General features: G+C 39.8%; 1 protein-coding gene across 1 annotated transcript in view; it reads right to left on the reverse strand.

The window, feature by feature from the left end:
- Window positions 1–21,529, reverse strand: part of Arhgef38 (Rho guanine nucleotide exchange factor 38) — a 113,198-nt gene that overhangs the window by 77,170 nt on the left and 14,499 nt on the right. Inside the window, exon 2 of the mRNA XM_036191547.1 lies at window positions 8,726–8,913. Within this exon, the coding sequence (XP_036047440.1) occupies window positions 8,726–8,913 (188 nt within the window). The remainder of the gene's footprint in view (window positions 1–8,725; window positions 8,914–21,529) is intronic.

Raw genomic sequence — 21,529 nt, forward strand, 5'->3', positions numbered from 1 at the left:
CTGCCTTTGATCTCTGGATTCACTAAAGTCTATGAAGTCTTGTGATGGAGGAGTTTGACCTCAGGAATGACTGAACTTTAAAAGGCAGAAGATTGAAGAGAAGGTGGAAGTTATAGGAGGAAATGAGTTGACCTTTTCATAATGCAGAAAGATTTCTGGGATTCTAATTATATCCTCAGAGATACACCAGATACATTGGGAGAGATACAATTAAGAGATTATTATATGCTTCTCCTACATAATCTAATGTGTGTCTGTAGGCCTGAAAGCTCATTTTGACATCACTAAAAATCACAATAAAAATCATCAGAAAACTTGAAATAATGAACAAGATAAAAGAAAAATTATCCTTTCATGCTGTGGGATGTTCTGTATGTCAAATGTGTTGCTCTGATTGGTTAAAATAAATAAAGTGCTGATTGGCCAGTAGCCAGGCAGGAAGGATAGGATAGGTGGGACAAGGAAGAGGAGAAGGCTGGGAACAGGAAGGTGGGGAGAGGGAGACTGTCAGCCGCCGCCATGACAAGATGTAAGGTACTGGTAAGCCATGAGCCACGTGGCAAAGTATAGATTAATAGAAATGGGCTAAATATAAAAGTAAGAGCTAGACAACGGTAGGCCTGAGCTAATGGCCAAGCAGTTTAAATAAGTGTTTGTATGATTATTTTATCCGTGGGTTGTGGGACTGCGGGGGTTTGGTGGCACCTGGAGAGAAGCTCTCCAACTACACTTTCATATAAAATTACATACACATTTAAAAGGATGACTTAGGGCTGGGCGGTGGTGGCGCACGCCTTTAATCCCTGCACTCAGAAGGCAGGGCCAGGCAGATCTTTGTGAGTTGGAGGCCAGCCTGGACTACAGAGCGAGATCCATGCTCAAAGCTACACAGAGAAACCTTGTCTCAAAAAACAAAACAAAAACAAACAAACAAACAAAAAAGGATGATTATTTAGGATGAATGAAAGTAAGGGAGCCAGTGAAAATAAGAACTAGGAGTTATTTCAGCTATGTATCCAAGCAGGCACTCTGAAACTGTATGCCAAGCAAGAAGTCCACCAGCCCTGCTGTATGACCATAGTGCATTGTAGTGCTCTGTCATTCATGTAGAAAGACAGATAGGAGCCAAATACATAGTTATAAGCTAGACAGGGGTTATGACAGGCATCAGAGATACCCAGGCCAGTTGAGAGACTTGGGAAGAGGCAGCAGGAAGTAGAATACTTGATGTCCAGAACACATATTGAAACTCTTAGTATCCTTCATATGGGACACAAATGGTTTACTGTCGTGAGGAAGGAGCCATTGAAAGCCACAACCACCTCAAAAGGGACATAAAAGCCCTTCATTGAACTAAAACATAGTAAGTATAGATCAGAATTCATAGGAAATCACCTGGACCATGTCCATCCTTTTCATATACAGACTTCCATTGTCTTGCATTTAAATGTGTTCTCATTACCACAGTGCATTTGGATTTCCCTCCTGTTTTTCTCTTGTCAGAGATAATTTGATCTATACCACGCATTCACAGAGGTGATGAGCTCTTCTCGTATGTAACTATCTCTGTCAGGGAAGAACACCTTCACCTGGCAGAGGCAGGAAGCTGACTTCTCTGGGTCCTGTAGGGCCTTCCCTCCATTCCCCTTAGCAACAGGACTGAGTACAGCTGCCCATCTTACTCCCTCTTCCATGTCCCCTGTCACAGGCTGATGTCATTCAGTTTGGATCTTGAGGGACATGCATGGTAGGACATTGATCTATTGTGTTCCATGTCACATAGAACAACTACTCAACTTAGTTTGTGCCACTGGGACCTAAAACAACAGATTGCCAACCTAAGTGTTTCAGCACCATTGTAAATTGGGATCTGAGTTTAGATAACATGAAAAGGATTTTCTTCAAAATTACAACTCCTTACATTACAAAGAACCATTTTTCCCCACTTGATATTTGTTGTTCAAGATAGGAACTAATATGAATATACTCTTCACAGGGAAAAGGTTCCAATCAGTATCTATACTACAAATTCTGACTTCAGAAAATATTTGAATATGTTTGTGCTTAGATAGTAAGTCAAAATATTTATTTATTATGCTTCTTTCTGAGCGTAGATGACTTATTGAAAACTACTCTTTTTTTTTTCTTTTTTACTTTGTGTGTATGTGTGTGTGTGCATGCATGTGTGTATGCACATGTATGTGTTTATGTGGGCATGTGTATGAGTATCTATATATAGTCACCTGTGTGAGCAGGTGTGGAGGCCAGAGGTTGATGTTGGATATTTTTCTCTGTTGGTTGCCACATGATTTTTGAAACAGGTTTCTCACTGAGTCTGGAACCCACAGATTGGCTACAGTGGCTGGCCACTAATCTTCCAAGTGTTTCCTTTGCCATTTCCACCACAGTTGGGGGTATAGATGAGGTCACTTTTATAGAGTCTTCACATTGCCATGGCAAGTGCTTCCCCAACTGAGTCATCTCCCCAGTCCCGTCTTCTAACAGTTTTCTAACAAATTTATTTACAAAGATGTTGCCACACAGTGTATATAAAATTGAACAGAAGAGCCCAATGAACTTGGGTCAATATGAAATTACAGATTATTTTTCTTGACACTTTCCAGGAAAGATACTATTTCAAGCAGAAGGCACACAGTTAGACTACCTGTAAATAAAGGTAAGGGAAATACTCATACCCTTGGAAGAGTGGAAAGAAACTGTACCTGGCTTTCCTCAAGGGCAATGGTTCTCAACCTTCCTAATGCTGCAACCCTTTATTATAGTTCCTCATGTCATGGTGACCCCAACCATACAATTATTTCTATTGCTGTTTCATAACTGTAAGTTTGATAAAGTTGTGAATTGTAATGTAAACATCTGTGTTTTCCAATGGTTTTAGGTGACCCCTGAGAATGGGTCTTTCAATCCCAAAGGGGTTGTCACCCACAGATTGAGAACCGCTGCCCTAGGAAAGGACAGTGAATAGCTAAATAGCTAATGCTGGCATTGGGCCCTTTGAAGTCCATGGTGCGTTTGCAATATGTGAGTATTAGAAATTGAAAACTAAATATAAACGAAAATAAATATGTGCACTCAAATTCCTCTATTATTTTCGACCATCTTTTGTCTTTTCCTGACACATAGAATGAAAGTCCATTGTTAGCTTGGCTTGCTCTGCTTTGATTTAGTTTGATTTACTGCCAAAAACCATAGAGACTCTCCTCTTGTTGAAATAATAACTAGGCCTGTTTTCCCATTAAATATTTCAACACTGAATGTTGTGGGTACTCTTCCCTTCTTGACAACCAGCGGCAATGCTGTTTAGGGAAATGTGTCCTGCTTTCAGGTTGGTGGAGACGTGACAGAAAGCCCTAAAGTGAAGGTTCAAATTGCCACCATGACTGTCAGAGAAGAACTGTCAGTTAAGAGGCCAGATCTACTCACTCATTTGAACACCACTCACTGAACTAAAGTAGGCAATGATGTGCTCCCCTGGGTTTTCCTCTCTTCTTCTTTCAATCTTTACTTACACAAAATGCCTTGTTTTCACTGGCAACAGCCTGAATTTACAGACACAAAAAAGATGACGGATTAGGTGACTTTCTAACATCACCTCCAGCCTAATACACACACACACACACACACACACACACACACACACACACACACACACACACACACACATTGCATCAGCTTAAACCAAGCATAGTTTGCCTCAGACTTAACTGCAATTGTTCTCAAGGTGACTTGAAAATCATGAGTACATTTACATATTTTGGCTGTAATCGAGGGCAGGTGGGTAGTATGCACATTCCAGCAGTTAGGAAGTGAAGGAGTTAATAAAATTGAAGAGTTGATCAGTTAATGAACTGGTAGCATGTATCAGCTACTTCTACACTTATGTACATGTTCGTAAGAGTTATATACATCCTGAAGGGCTTATTACTCAGTCAAAATTAAAACTTCAGGAAGTAGAGGACTGGCAAAAAGAATTTCAATTGCAACCTAGTCAGAGACAACAGTTAGAAAAATAGTACAAAACTGAACTTCACAGTGAGGAGGGTGAATAATCCTGTCACGCCTGAACAAAGAGAACTACATGAAAACAAACCATCAAGCTCTAGTCAGCTTCATTAGAACAACATAGCAAATGTTAGTAGAACTGAGATATGATTCGCAGCACTGTGAGCTGAAGTTAAACACATGTAATGAAGGACCAAGAATGCTTCGTCTTAGCCATCTGCCTTGATAATTGTCTATAAGAAGTACATGATGAGATGGAGTTCTGTCAACTGCACACAGTCTGGAATCACCTGGGAAGGGAATCTCAGTGAGGGATTATCTGGGTCACATTAGCCTGTGGGCATGCCTGGGAGGGACTGTTTTTATGATAGTAACTGAAATGTCCACTATGGGCAACACCATTCCCTGCATTTGGGTCCTGGACTGTGTAACACAGGGAGGTGGCTGAGCACAGGTAAGTAGGCATGCCTTTTCCTCCCACTCTGTGGGGAGCTTCTACCTGTATGTTTTCCCACAACAACGGACTACGTGACCTGGAGCTGTAAGCTAAAATGAACTCTTTCTCCTGTAAGCTGCTTCTTGTTGGACGATTTTATTGCAGCAACAGAGATGAAAGTTAAAAACATGGAGAGCGATGTAAAACAAACAAAACTCAGTCCACGCACGAGAGCTCAGCCCAGGCATGGCATCTGGTGAGCAGCATCAGTTCAGCCCACCAGCATAGCACATGGTTTCAGACTGCCAACATCTTCATGCTGAGTGAACTTCTCATTCCATTGGATGCAAACATGGACTCTGAATCCCAGAAAAGGCATTTTCTTACATTTTGTCTTTTTTATAGTAATCTCCAGCTTATCACATAGACAGATATTTATTATAGTAGGCTGACTTTGAAACATGCTGTTTGCATGGCCAGAAGTGGGGAATGGACACCTCAACTTTATTCTGCTTTGCCCATAACATTGTTGCAGCATGTTAAAAGGGGCTCTGATGGTCTATTCTAATCCCCAGTTAGATCTTCCTGGGGAATTTTTATAGTTGACATTCCTCTTACGTCCCTTCACGAAACTGCCGGTGATCATGTAAAGAAAGTGCTCTTGACTTTTAGGACATGATTTCATCACATAAGTAAAAGTATGAAGTCGACAGAAAGTGGAACTTCACCAGGGCAGGATTTTGCTTTCCAGGGCAGGAAATGGGGAAAAAAAAAGAAATGGTGGCCATATGGCAGGAGTGGTGGCCATAAAGGCTCATAAAATTCAGAAGTGGGAAGGGATGATAAGGGCAGTGGCTTGGAGCCACCAGTGAAATTGAAAGAAAGAGAGGAGAAAAGGCCAATGACACAGTAAGCTGGAAATTCAGATTGTTAGAGGAAAAACATGGGTGGTGACAGGTTCTGGGGAGACCCTGGAGCAAGTGGCTCAGGTGGGATTGAAAAGGGATCATGGGGTATGAACAAGGAAGGCACTAAGGAACCCATGTTGTAGGCACCATTTTTATATTGCAATTGAATTTCCCTCAAACAGATGTCAAAATAAGGGAGAAAAGGAGGCTATGAAGGTAGCAGACTACTTCCTACAGTTTTCCAATGGTAGGAGTTGATAGGTCAACTGTACCAAGAGATTGATAGGTCACGGTAGGCTCTGGATGCACTTAAAAAATCAATATTTTATTAAGCATATAAGTGAATATTCTACTAATATATATGAGTTTCCCAGAATAGGGGTAATATCAGATATCACTAATTTATATGAAATAGCAGAAAACACTCCAAAAATGCTTTTATATACTTAGGAGTGATACAGAAAATTTTTGTGACTGTATAGAATTGATCAGAACTGCCAGTTACCTTCTTATTCAGGCACTATTAAGGGATCAGATGGGAACACTGAGGAGGTGATGGGTGTAGGACTTGATACACAGGAGGATCTTGGGGAAAACTGATGGTTTTCTGTGCAGAGAAAGGTGGGACGACCTGAAATAATTTCTGCATCAAGGATTCCTTCACCTACATTGGAACCTTGCCATTTGTAAGTGATTGTTTTTCTAGTATTTATGTGAAGAATCCCTTATTAAGAAATAGGAGGTTGGAGAGATGGATCAGCATCCCTATACTCATAAAAATGTCAGCTGGTGCAGCAGCTGGCTAATAATCCTAACCTTTGGTGAGCAGAGACAGGAAATCCCCAGAGAAAACTAAGACTAGCCCTAAGGTGATATCCAGGTTCAGAGATAAGACCATCTCAATTAATAAATGGATAGCAACTGAAGGGGGCTCTGGGCTATACACCAGGCTATTCACAAACATGTGCCCTCAACACATGTGAACACACACACACACACACACACACACACACACACACACACACACCATGGGGTAAGGGAGCAATAGATATTCTGCTTCTGGAGGTTACATACACTGGTGGAGGTGGGAATATCATGATTGTTAGTACAACTGACTAGTAATGTTTTTATAATCGTGGATACATACTAAGAAACTAAATCCTGAACCAAATGTATAAACACAGTAAAACAAACAAACAAAAGACAAAACCCTAACTCTTAAAGTTAGAGGGCAAAAGACAAACTAAGAACATTATTCACAGCATGTAGGAAGGAAAAAGAATACTCAAAAAGGTGTTATAAAATAATGAGGAATATATAAACAATAATTTTAAAAAGTTAAGAATGTGAAAGGGGACTAAATTATAAAGACTAAGAAATATATGAGAAGATGTTTTTTTAGGAGGAAAGACCTCCCAACCACTAGGAATGAGAATCGGAACTACTGAATTTTGAGTGATAGTTGACATTAAAAACAAAACAAACAACAACAGCAAAAAAAACCCCAAACAAACAAACAACCAAAAAACCAACCTTAATTACATTGTGTTTTGAGGCAGCATCTTTCTATGTAGCCCTGGCTGGCCTGAAACTCTAAGTAGACAGGCTGATCTCAAAGTCAGAGATCCTCCTGCCTCTGCCTCCTGCACACTAGGATCAAAGGCATGTGGCAACATGCTCTGTCCTAGTATGCTTTCAAATATTTCCATTCTGAGAATCTATTCTAAGGAAGTAAGTAGACAAATTTAAAAAAGATATTTATCTAGGGATCAGTAACAGCAGAAAAATACTTAGAATTATTAGAAGTCATGAACAGATTTGTAACATATTGTGGAATGAAAACATAAGACTGCATACTTTTATATGAAAACTCTTTCTCTCTCTCTCTCTCTCTCTCTCTCTCTCTCTCTCTCTCTTTGTGTGTGTGTGTGTGTGTGTGTGTGTGTGTGTGTAAGCCTCCAAATATTTGAAATTCCCTCAACTGGTCAGTGGTTTTCTTTGAGTGCAGGAATGTGTTTATATATTTGCTTTCTCCTTATTGTTGAATAGTTTGGATTGTATACAAGGACCATTTTCAGCACTGCTGAGATCCTTGTTCATGTCCCTGCCCTGCCTTGAACTTACTTCCACTCTCTGTTCTGACGTACACCCTAGAAAGGTTGTTGTTTACCATTCTCCTCCATACTCCAGCCCCCTTCCCTGCATTAGTTGGTGTGCTTAACACCAACTAATATATTTTCATTTTACTTGTTTATTTATTTGTTGTATGACTTCCTCACCTGCACTGGAGAGTAACCTCACAAGGGCCCAGTGCTGAGAACAGTGTCAGTGATCACGTATTTAATAAGTAAGTGATGAATTGGTAAATGAAATAACGTCCATTCTAAGCTGAACATTGTAGTTGGAGTTTTCTCCAGTCCCACCCAGGTCACATCCACTCAGACTCAAGTAAACACACAGAGACTTATATTACTTATAAACTGTATGGCTGTGGCAGGCTTCTTGCTATCTAGTTCTAATATCTTAAATTAACCCATATCTATTAATCTATAAGTTGCCACGTGGCTCATGGCTTACCAGTACTTTACATCTTACTTCTCATGGCAGCGGTGGCTGGCAGCATCTCCTGACTCAGCCTTCCACTTCCCAGCACTCTCCTCTCTGCTTATCCCACCTATACCATACTTCCTGCCTGGCTACTGGCCAGTCAGCATTTTATTTATCAATCAATCATAGCAACACATTCACAGCATACAGAAAGACATCCCCAGCAGAACATCCGACAAATAATTCCCAGAAGAGACCTTAAGGGGGGAAGAATTGTTCACTTATAGACACTTGAAGTTTTGTTTAGGTCTACCTGTACCAAAGAGAAAATTTTTTACTAGCATTCAGGTTAATTTTTATGTTAAATTTTACTTAGCTAAATAGTTATAAGTTTAACTTGGCTCTAGAGGTGGGATTTACATCCATTTTCTCTTTTGAATCTGTGATCATCACTGAATTAAATAACTTGTACCCAAGACTGCTGAAAGCCCATTCCCAAAATTTGTTACCTATTTCAGGGAAAATTCAAGGAAGAACACAGAAATTTCATGGTGGAAAGAAACCCTGAATTTCCTTCTTATTGAGTTTGTGAATATTGTTTCCTCTGGTAAATAGGGAGACAGCCCTCCCACTCCTCGATACCTGAATTAGGACCCAATGACTTCTATGAATTTAGGATTAGAAACTCTGAGAAAGATACACCCACCACTCCAATGATATGGGGTGCTTGGACTTCATAGTGCTGCTGTATCTTTTTAGAATATGAGAGAAAATACTAGGAAAAGATGAGCAATCTCAAACTTGGGTTCACCTGTTTGTTTCTCAGCGGCTGGACTACTTCTCTGACGCACAGCTCCAGATCCATGACATAATCCCTCTCTGTCTGTATCAGCTCCCCAATGATTTTCGCCCGCTTTGCCATCATCCTTCCCATCTGTTGCTCTTCCTCAGGGATTTGGGTCTCAGCTGAGGAGTGCTCAGTCTGTGGCGTCATCTTTTCTGTTAAACAACATGTTCAGGTGAGATGATCTGCCAAGGTTTCTTTTTCTTCCAAAACATACATACAGTGCAGGGTTGTTGTTAGCCAAGCAAAAAGCTTAGTGATCTTCAACTGTGGCTCCTGGGAAGTCCTATGTTAGTTCCCCACTAGATAGGAATCCTATAAAATCATAAACAAGATGTAGACAAGAGAGAACTACTTCTACAATGTTATGAAATGATACTAAATGTCATGGCTTCTGACACATCCTATTGCTGGAATCTCAGTCTACAAAGTTTACCTTCAGTTTGGAGATATGACATACAAAAACTCAACTCAGAACTTCTAGACGTGTCTGTTTTTGAAAATAAGGAACATTTTTAATTAGGAAGCGAAATGCCTCCCAATTCTTTTTGCCACTATTACTAAAACTAAAACCTAAAAAATCAGTAATACTCAATGGAATGAAAATCAATTGAATGCGATTGGATTTTTTTTCTTTTCATTCTTACTCAGAGCCCATGAACAGTCAGACTGTGGGGGATTAAAAAATTTCAAATAGGGCTGGAGAGATGGCTCAGAGGTTAAGAGCACCGACTGCTCTTCCAGAGGTCCTGAGTTCAATTCCCAGCAACCACATAGTGGCTCACAACCATCTGTAATGAGATCTGGCACCCTCTTCTGTATACATAATAAATAAATAAATCTTTAAAAAAATTTCAAATACGATTTCTCATGGCTGATATTTGATATTGTGTAAATCTTATTATTTCATATTTATTTGACCAACCTGTTTGTTTGAAGTCATGGTATTGAGAGGTTGAAATAAATGGTATGTCTCATATGCAGCCAAGTATTTGTATGGGATATTAAGGCAAGAAAGTTAAAATCATCAAGGAAAAACTTCTCACAATAATGTGAAACTCTAGAAGCAAACTAACTGTCCACAGTAATATCTGACCAGGACCTGTAATCAGAGAAGTTATAGACATCAGGGTTCTTTCTCTCTCTCTCTCTCTCTCTCTCTCTCTCTCTCTCTCTCTCTCTCTCTCTCTTTCTCTCTCTCTCTCTCTCTCCCCTCTCTCTCTGTTTCTCTGTCATTGTCTCTCTATCTCTTTGTATATGTATCTGATTCAAGAGTGAAGCTTAACTTACATGTTAGTCTCTGCAGTTGGACACATAATTTTATTTCCTTTAAGATTAATACTATTCTTGTAACTGATATGTGAGAAATCTTCAATGTTAATAAAATAAACTTTGCAAAAAGGTATTGAAAACTCTACAGAAAATAAAAAGGTACAAACCACAGTATATACAAGTATATACCTGGTTGGCCCTGGCTTATGGGCTACTGGAGGAAGGTTCAAGAGAGGAATCAATGGTCTGTTATAAAGAGGCTTGCTCAATAAGGTAAGTAGACGCTTTAAAAAGCAAAGAGCCTTCTCTTCCTGCTTGGCTAACTCCCACGTCTAGAAAAGCACATAACCAAACATTTCTGGAGAATGTTGTAAAGGAAACTCAAACATCAGATTGTCCTAGAGCTAGCATCAATCCTTCCGTCATTAGGAAAGACCATAGCTTGGCAAGCGACATAAAAACATGTGATTTCACAAGCTTAGACCATTCCATGTCAAAGAAACAATCTCCAGGGGCTGTATCGACAGAAAGAATCTATATAAGGAGACTGAATGCTGGGGTAAGGGTGTTCTGCAGCTTTCATATTTTTATTTGTTAAAGGAATTTGGGGTATGCTTGGTAATCAGTACAGTTTTTTAATAGACAATGACATAATCCTGCATTTCAGAGCCTCCAAATTAAAAGGATAAGTTATACCCGGAGTTGTTACTATTAGTTCTATGTGATATGAAAGCAAGAAGGTCCCTTTGTCTGGGAAGACAGAGCAGTGAGCAGCCATGTACGCAGCTATTGAGAACCTTTAAGGATTTTTATTGTTGTGATTTTGTTTTGAGGTTAGGGTGAACTTGAATTCTCTAAGCAACTGAGGATGACCTTAAACTTTTGGTTCTCCTGCCTCTGCCACCATGTCCAATTTTTAAATGTATGCAACACTATGGATCAAACCCAGGGGTTGTACATGCCAAACAAACAATCAAATGACAATAGTAGTGCAGCAACAACAAAGACAGGGAAGTCATTTTTAGTTTTTTTAAAAATATTTTATATACTTAAAGGCATACAATATCATTTAAATCACACATATAGAGAAATGTGGTGGGTGGGGGCTGTGAGACAGGGAAGAGAGAGACTGACAACATGTAAGGAGTCTTTACTTCAGAGATATATGAAATATAGCACAGAAAATCATGTCTCTAGCAGACTGTAGAATATTATTTTAAGGTGTGTTACTTTTGTTTATGTTGCATTTGTTTAACTGTGAAGCTGTGTTACTGTGCCTGTCCAAAACACCTGATGGGCTAATAATGAACTGAATGGCCAATAGCCATATAGGAGAAAGGATAGGTGGAGCTGGCAGGCAGAGACAATATTTAGAAGGAGAAATCTGGGAGAAAGAAAGAAGTAGCCAGAGAAGAAGGACTCCAGGGCCAGCCACTCAGCCACACAGCAAGCCATGGAGTAAGAATAAGATTTGCAGAAGTAAGAGAACAGGAAGAGCCCAGAGGCAAAAGGTAGACAGGATAAATTAAAGAAAGTTGGCAAGAAACAAGTCAAGCTAAGGCCGTGCATTTATAATTAAGAATAAGCCTCTGTGTATGATTTATTTGGGAGCTGGGTGGCAGCCTCCCCCAAAAGACCAAAGACCAACCAACAATGGTTGTGAGCAGAGAGCTCACAGCCAACCCTAACCCTAACCCTGAGTCCACTTACTTAACATTGTCTTGAAAACTAAAGAAACACACATTACAAAAACAATCTAAGAACCTAAGACCTTTATCTATCTTTGTTAAAATAATACCCCAACACATGTCCCTAGATGCCTTCCATTTCTAAATTCAAGTCCTCAATTCCACATCCACTTCTTCTCCACTTGTTCCAGTTGCTGCACTTTAAGACATCCTACAACAGATTTTTTAAAAATTAAAAATGACATAGTTTTTTTTTTTCTAATGCTACATAGCAGCTCAGCCACAACTGTGGACCCTGGGGGCCTTTTGGTTAATATAAGATGTTGGTCAAGATATTCAATTTCAAAAGCGTTTCTCAGCAGCAAAAACATTCTCATAGAATTCAGAGTTGAGCAACCTTCTAGATATCTTTGTTTGCTCTTCTGACTCAAGTTTATGACAGGAACAAAGACTCACCTTGCATCATTTTATGGTCAGATCTCCAAACATTTTGATGTTTGCTTGAATTCTTAAACTAACAACCTCTCCACACAATGCTTTTTCGACACCAAGTTTTGTTTTAACAAGCTCCTTCTCGCCTTTAAAATGTTTTGTGCATTTGATTTACACCACATTTTATACAGAAACATATCTGTAGCACAGCCCAGCCAATAGCTACCATCACAGTCAGCAGGCAGCTGTAAAACCAACATGCAGCTGAGACTAAAAGAACATTTGCATTCTTTTTTTTGTATTTTTTTGTTTGTTTATTTGTTTGTTTTGAGACAGGATTTCTCTGTGTAGTTTTGCACCTTTCCTAGAACTCCCTCTGTAGTCCAGGCTGGCCTCAAACTCACAGAGATCTGCCTGCCTCTGCCTACCTCATGCTGAGATTAAAGGCGTGCTCCACCACTGCCCAGCCATCTGCATTCTTAAAACCAAAAATAATAACACCCTTGAGTGTTAAAGGAGGAATGTGTGGCAACTCTTTCTGCCATTCTCTGCTTCTGTCACCTGCAAACATTCTTCTTGGAGCTCTGGTGATGAATTTGAACCATTTTTTTAAAATCAAATTTAATTGTTAAACTTTTCGAGCATTCACAGTCAAGGATGAGTAACAGGCACTGTGGAGAAGACAGAATTCAGGGAGCATCTTATGCGGAAGCTCCTTGGGATCCTTAACACAACACAAATGTTAAGCTTCCCCACAGGCAGATCATCCACAGAGATCTGAGATCTTTAAAGAACTGCAGATGATGAGTGTCCCCTAGGCCAGGAAGCCATGGGATTCTTTATTCTATGTGTTCATACTGGTTCTCATTTAAATCTCTGGTGTTAGTAACATGTGAAAGCATAAACATGCTCTGTTCTGTGTTTCCCTTCCTGTGCAGCACTCAGCACACGGCATGAAATAGCCACACTTGACTGTACAGGACACTTGCTGCTGGGGCTTTGCCCAAACGTAAGACAACGTGAAAATTTGGAACGCTTCTGAAACAGTCTAAGTTAAGCCGCAATGTTCTGCTTATTATTTGAATTCTCCTTTTACACATCTTCAATTTGTGATCAGTTTTATTGGGACATAATCCATCCTATATCCAAACATATCTGATTCAGCTTTTCATCACCCCAGGGCAAATAGTTATCCCACTGTTTTATGATTGACAATTAGTCCAGAGAAATGTTTGTTCCTGACATGGACAGATTAGATGGGAGAGAAGTAGGAAAATAAATATGGAAGTCTGTGTGAGGACTGAGATGGACTTTAAAATCCTGAGACCTCACTGGGGAGGGCACATGCATGAGGAAGACCCTGGTCCTTTATGGATACAAAGAATATAAAAAAGATTTCCAATGGTAAGGGAGATTGCAGGATGGGGAACCAAAGGCTTCCTTCACTGGTAGCCAGGTTCTATATAGAATTAGTCTACATAGAATTAGAGATGTGTTTGTTGCTGCTAATATTGCTACTTCTACTGCTATTTGGGGGTAGACTTAACAAGTGAATTTTTTTCAAACTGTAAGATAATATATATTTATAATAACTATTGTCAAAGGTAAGTACATAGACTTCAGAGCCAGGAAATGTGGATTTAAATTTTGACTCAACCATTTATGAGAGCAAACTCTTTAACACTTTATAGGTAAAATTCCTCATCCATAAATTAGGATAAGGATAGGAAACATTACAAAGCAGTTTTGGGAATGAAATGAATTGATGTTTATTAAACACTTGCAAAGTGTAACCTATTTACAGCATATGTCAGGTAAATGGTTGTTACAGTTAGCTGTGTTCTCTTTTGTAGTTGTAATATGGTTTTCACTAGATTATAGCTGTTTTATAGTTTAGTGTATAACCTCTCACAAAATATTATCATGTGCAGACAGACGTGATTATAATAGTTCATTTATTTTATTCTCAACAGTTGTAGGCTCACATTCATCTTCTGCAACTACCTTTCCTAGTTTAAAGTGAACTTTATTTTTAAAACAATTTTCTTTAAAAATAGTCTTAACTTATATTATTACTATTATTGTGTGTGTAGCGTGGGTATGCACTTATGGAGAAGACAACTTTGGGGAACTGTTTTTTTCCTTTCCATGAGTTCTGGGGATAAAACTCAGGTCATCACACTTTTGTGATGAGCCATCTTGTGGGCCCCTATTGTACCTTATACAGTATGTAGTGGGAACCTCTTTTGAAATACGGGCATACTGTTTCAACAGTGGGATAGTGGTATCACCACATCTATTGCCTGTTATCTAATCTTTATTCTTTGTGTGTGTGTGTGTGTATGTGTGTGTGTGTGAGGGAGAGAGAGAGAGAGACGGGGAGAGAGAGAGAGAGAGAGAGAGAGAGAGAGAGAGAGAGAGAAAGCCAAAGTCTAACTAGATTAAAATACTTATATTTAGGACACATTTACATCAAGACCAGAAGATTAGAAATGAAACTGTCACCAGTGCTCCAGAAGAAGCACGTTGATACCCCAGTCCTTCCCGTGCCTTTGCTCTGGATGAGCAGAGAGGAAGTTTCCTCTCATAGAACTCTGAGTGGCTCACCTATGAGTTTTGGATCTGAGCTTATCAAATGTTTAACAATTAATTATTAAGCCCTAAAACTGTCCTGGGAAGTAGGATACAGCTAATTTTAGACATCAAATAACAAGTCTCATTTCTCACGCCACTTCACTTCTAGTGGGGGAGGAACATACAGAGTTGCAATGTGTCATTTGGGATCCTCAAAGGTGATGAGCGACCTGGGGGAAATGAAGCAAGGAGGGGGCTAGTGAGAGCCAACCTCCATGATGGTTTTGAATAAGAGACCAAGAAGGGTTTACTATGAAGCAAGAATTTGAAGGACTGGAAACACAGTAAGTGGTTTTTAGTGGAAAAACCGGTTAGTGGGAAGCTGGGGCCCAAATGAGCAAGCTTCATTTAGGTTGAGGAAGGTCAGTGGCCAGGAAGAGATAAGAGAACTGCAGGAAATAATAACATGTGAGAGACTGTGTTGTCTTGAAAGGGTTTTAAGCATATACACATCTTCATAGTATAAGACAAGTATAAGTACATTTTCAATGCTTTGAAGTTAAGCATATACATTAAAACACTGAGGCCAACTACTCAAATATGTGACATTTCAAAACCTGTGGAGACAAAATGGAATGAGAGGGGAAACAAGCAATCCACAGGAAGAGAAAAACAGACAGACAGGAACAAGTATAGGGAAGTCACTCCAGTCACGAGAAATCAATAGCCAGCAACGAACTGTGTTTAGGAATCTGTATGCTGTCCACACAAGAGAACCAAGCCCATGGGAGAAGTACAAGTGAACTTACTCTGTAAATGCTGTGCAAAAACAGTAGTTGGGAGACAATCTGGCTATTTCTGCATTGGGCTAAACAGACTACAGGGTAAAATGAGAATAGGCATTGCATAACATTAATGTGTGCTGTTCATTGGGAAGACAGGAAAATCCAAGCTCCACGTGAACATCAAAACACAACGTGACATCACAACAGGACACAACATCAAAACACGACATCACAACAGGACATGACATCACAACAGGACAATACCACAACACAACATGACATCACAACATGTGAAGCAAAACACTTGAAAACTGTGTGCAGAATCAGACACTACCCCAGCCATGACCTGCAGCATTGAGAACACGGTGCAGTACCCATAGGCCTGCCAGGAAAGAGACACTTCCAACAGGCACTCAGAGATATGGCCTCTTCCCAAGGCCTCATGTAACCTTTCTGAAAATGTGCCATACTCTAAGTCATAAAGTTTCAAAGAACTGGTAAATAAGAACCACAACTTCAGTGAAATTAAGGTAGAAATTAGCAAAACTTAATGGCTAATATGCTTTGGAATTAATATTAAAACTCTCAATTTACTAATTGTGATAGAAAAAAATTAAAATATGGGCCAGAAGATGGCTCAGTGGGTAAAAAGGCTCACCTTGTAAGTTTAATGACCTGAGTTTCATTCTCAGAAATGAGGTAGAAGTAGAAAGAGTTGTTCTCTGATCTTGGTGCACACACCTACACACACATCATACAACACACACACACACACACACACACACACACACACACATCACACACTAATAATAAATGTAGTTAACTATGATCAAGACATTGTCATTTTAAAAAATAAATATATGTTACTTCTAAAGATAAGGAAAATCCAAAACATGTATAGTGTACTTAAAGCAAAACACACTGAAAATGCTGAAACATATTATGGATAAGTTGCCAAAACTCTAAGGATAAAGAAGTACTTTTAGGGGCATCTTGGATAGATAATTCAGAGGGAAAAAGATTTGATCTTGGCCCCTTGAAGTTTATATTTTAGGCTACAAGACCACCTGTTTTCAAACATAAGGGAATTTGGACAGTAGCTATCTTTGTATTCTCTCTGAAAATATTCCAATAATAAGAATTTCACTTAAGTAAAAATGAATCCCCAAATGAAAGTAGAGTAGGAAGCTAGAAATATTTGGAGAAATGCATTTCAAAGTGTAATCTAGGGGCTAGAGAGACAGAGGGTTTCTCTTGGATGCCAGCTTGATTCCCAGCACCCACATAGTGGCTCACAAGCATCTGGAACTCTGGTTCCAGATGATCTAATGCCTTCTTCTAGTTCCCCATTGGTGCCAGAAATTCCTGTGGTATGCATACATACATTCAGGCACAACAGTCATATGCATGCATGCATAAATGAATAAATCCTATTAAAAAATAAGGTGGGGAACTGGGTTTGCTGTTGTATACCTTTAATCCCAGCCCTCTGGAGGCAGAGGCAGTGGGATCTCAGTGTTTAAATCCAGTCTCAAAAATAAAAAAGTATGAGGGTGGAGGAGTTTCCTGACATCAGCCTGTGGCCTTGACATGCATCTCACAGGTAAACACACACACACACACACACACACACACGAGCATACATATACTATGTACACAAACACATGTACATACTACTCCAAATGGTAACATGATCACTTTTCTCTGGTGGTGTGCATAGCACCTTCCAGTACTATAAAAGCCAGCCAGTAGGGATGGTCTCCATGTTTCTCCATGTTCTATGGTTCAAGTATGTGGTATCTTCAGCAATATGGTCTTATCATGGTCTAAAGAATTACCAAGAGCATTGGTGATAGTCTGTGACATTTGGGCATCAGTAGAACCCCACTGGACAACATCTCCAAAAGAAGTAACCCGTTCCTGGCACTGGGCTTTATTAGTTAGAGGTTTAGTAGGAGCACTGTTGCTCCATGATAAGGTGACTCCATTTAAATGCTGATAAGTGCTGATTACACATTCAAAAGGTCTTGAGTCTTAGTTACCTCTCCATCTTTCCCATATTCCCTCTTCTATGTTGACCTCACACCCTCACTCTATTTAACCCATCCTCTCCCATTATTCCCCCTTCACCCTCTCTGCCACTGCATTCTATCTCCCCTCCCTTGAAAGACACTCCCATGGTCTCTTTCTAATTTCCTTATCTCTATGGGGAATTGTCTTAGTTGAGGTTTGCATTGCTGTGACAAAAAAACACGACCAAAAAACAAGTTGAGGAGGAAGGAGTTTATTTGGCTTATACTTCCAGACCATAGTCATTCATTAGAAGAAGTCAGGACAGGAACTCAAGCAGGGCTGGAACCCCACAGGCATGAGCTCATGCAGAGGCCAGGAAAGGGTACTACTTACTGACTTGCTCAGTCTCTTTCTTATAGAACCCAGGAACACCGGCCCAGAGGTGGCACCACCCACAATGGGCTGGGCCCTCCCCCAGTTGATCACTAGCTGAGGAAATGTCTTACAGCTGGATCTTATGGAGGAATTCCCTCAAATGAGGCTCTTTACTCTCTGATAAAACCAACCAATACAATAATCATCAATCTTATCTATCTGTGTGAACCCTGGGAACTACAGTAACGACCAGCCTATCAAGACATGTGCACTGGTGCAGAAATGGCACGGGTGTCATGGGAGTAACTCATCAGTTTCTAGTCAGATTTAAGGCCAGTTCCACAAAATGAAACCCATAAACTGACACTGTTATCATGGCTGAGAACCTGTGGCTAGACAGGTTATAGGCTCTAGGAGAGAGATAACAACTATTATTCTGATAAATGGACATAGGATTAAACTGACTCCTCCTTGCTATCAACATCACCATCATCATCATTATTGTTATCATTATTTTGTTTTTTGAAAACAAGGTCTCAGCTGGGCGGTAGTGGCACACAACTTTAATCCCAGCACTCGGGAGGCAGAGGCAGGCAGATCTCTGTGAGTTCTAGGCCAGTCTGGTCTCCAAAGCAAGTTCCAGGAAAGGTGCAATGTGCAAAGCTACACAGAGAAACCCTGTCTCGAAAAACCAAAAAAAAAAAAAAAAAAAAAAAAAAAAGAGAAAAGAAAACAGGGTCTCACTATAAAACTCTAGATGCCCCGGAACTCACTATGTAGAGTAAGCTGTCCTGGAACTCACAGAGATCAACCTGCCTCTGCCTCCCCAGTGGGGTTAAAGACATGCACCACTATGCCTGGCTGTAATACTATGCCTGGCTGTAATAACAGTGTTGTTGGCGTAGATGAGTGCATCTCTCAGCTCCCATCATAAAAGCTTCCTTTTGCAGTAAATGGTGAATATCACAGTGATGTTTAACTGGTCAAAGGTCAGCAACTGTGGAGTGCTCAGCCCTAACTGGGACCTATCACACCCTCTTTTCCCACACTTGAGGGATCATTATGGAAGAGGGGGAGAGGTTATTTTCTGTCTTTCTAGTCTATTTTATTATCAGTATGCCTATCTTTCTGGCATGCTTTCAATTAGTTTTGAAGTGAGAGAACTCAGCTTTATTCTGATTTTTCATGATTCAATTAGTTTTGAAGTGAGAGAACTCAGCTTTATTCTGATTTTTCATGATTGACTATGTCTCCACCCCCTTTCAGTGGCTGATTTGACAAAATTTTACCTTTATGCATTGTGTGCCCCCAAATCAATAATTCTTCAAAATTAACTGATTTCAATTTATGCAGAAAATAAAATGTGAAATTATAAGCCAAAGTTACAATAGAAAAGAATAGTTGGCAGGATCAGTGAAGAGTTCTCTTTGCACTTTTTAAAAATATTTATTTTTTTGTGTATGTATGAATGGGTATGTTTGCAGGTGTCTGTGGAGGACAGGAGAGGGCACTGGGTCCCTTGGAGCTCTCCATAAGGTTCTATGCCACTGGAAACCAAAGTCAGGTCCTCTGGAGGAGCAGCAAGTACTCTTAACCCCTGAGTCACCTTGTCATCCTACCCCGCAAAGAGAGTTACACCTTCACAGGATGAGAATGGTTTGGGCAGTGGGTGCTGTTGATGTTATACATATTAGGGATATATTGAACACCATTGAACTGTATGTTTAAAATGGCTATGATGTTAGTTTATATAGACATTGCCAGGATTTACTTTGAATCAAGGGAAATAATGAAATCATAAGATAGAAAGAAGAGAGGCACCCAAGGTCTTCTGGATACATTAAAATTTCCTCGCAATTTAACATTTATTATAGTAATTGAAAATGAGGAGATTTCAATGTCAGAAGCTGTGCTTCAAAATTCAAAATGATTCTGGGTTGAGTCTGGCATGCAGCGATTTAAACACAATAGACTGTAATCTTTAAAAAAAAATAATGTCTTCTAGGGTTTCTAAACACCACATGGAGAGGGAGGCTTATAAAAGTGGAGATGTGAGGTATAAATAGAGTAAGCCATATAACCCAACACAGCTTTGTTCCAGATATCACCCAGGTGAAGAACGACCTTCACAGTTAATTGCATTCTTGCATGTTGGTTGTTCCACTGTACCTTGTGTGTGGCTCACTTGACTGACAGCCTTGAGCTTGGCTTCCTTCTATCACACACTGTGTGTGCTACATCAAATTCCCTGGCAAAAATGTTATTTCAAGGTAATGTGTGTAATAAAAACATTCTTTGGGTGTCCCAACAGCATTACTTGTGACGGTACTGTCAGAATGATCGCCACATTGATTAATACTCACCTGCCAACTCAAACACATGTGTCCTGGGTAAGAGGAGTCATGCACGCCATCTTTGCCTTACAAAACGTAAAGATGAGTGTGACTTCTTGATGTGACATGCAACACAAAACACCAGCAAATTGCTAAAGGAGGATAAGCTGGGCCTGAGAGTGGCAGTAATTTTAACATTTCCTTCCGTTTCCCTCCCCCATAGGTTACACTTCTTCCCATCAGCTCTTCCACTGCAGCAAAACATGAATAACATAAAAGTCACTATGCTGATGGCTTTGAAGTGTGCAGTTTGGCAGCATCAAATGTGTCCCATTATTACAGTGCAATCATTACTGCTGTACGTGTCCAGAAGATGCCCATCTTCCCAAAGTGAAACTCGCGACGCCTCATTCTCCCCTCTCCCCCACCATGCTGCTTTTCTTCTCTACAAGTTGGTCTACTCTGGGTACTTCATTTTAATGGAGTTATACAGCATTTGTCCTTTGGTACCTGGCTTATTTCACTGAGCATAATGTCCTGAAGGCTCAACTGTGCTATAGTGTGTATCAAAAGCCTTACTTTTCAAGGTTTAGAAATATTCCATTGCATGCACACATCATATTTTATTTATGAAAGCAAGCTAAAATTACTTTTGTTATATTAAATCATTGTACATTGTTACTCCCATTATAATTTTTATAATATTTTGTGCAAGTCTGTAATGCACACAATTTTCAAGTATTTAGGGTTTTTTTTATTAAGAAATCTTTTCAAGCACTCGGGAGGCAGAGCCAGGCAGATCTCTGTGAGTTCCAGGCCAGCCTGGGCTACAGTGTGAATTCCAGGAAAGGCACAAATCTACACAGAGAATCCCTGTCTCCAAAAATCAAAAAAAGAAAGAAAAAAGAAAAAAAGAAAGAAAGAAAAAGTTTCAAGTATTTGTTAAGGACCAGTTTTGTAAATATTCATTATCTCTAATCTACCTTACACCTAAAAATTGAATATTATGCTAATTTTAGTGATAAAGAAGCAGCATATACAAGTAAGTAGAATTTCTCCAATGATTCACAGATTATGCTGAGGAACTGGGGTTCTAACCAGATGTGCTGGGCTGTGCAGCTGGATCTCTCTCACCCTAACCCCTGACTGGCAATGCTCCTATCATGGTACACTGTGCATATGCAATAAGATTTTGCTGGGCAGAGATATGTACTGGTATTCACTGGTACATGACACCGACCATGCCACATGGTGTCACTGAATTGTTTCCTCTCTGAAGAGAACTAAGAAAAGCTGGCA

This window comes from Onychomys torridus, chromosome 6 (assembly GCF_903995425.1).
Source record: "Onychomys torridus chromosome 6, mOncTor1.1, whole genome shotgun sequence".
In the NCBI taxonomy this organism is placed as follows: Eukaryota; Metazoa; Chordata; class Mammalia; order Rodentia; family Cricetidae; genus Onychomys; species Onychomys torridus.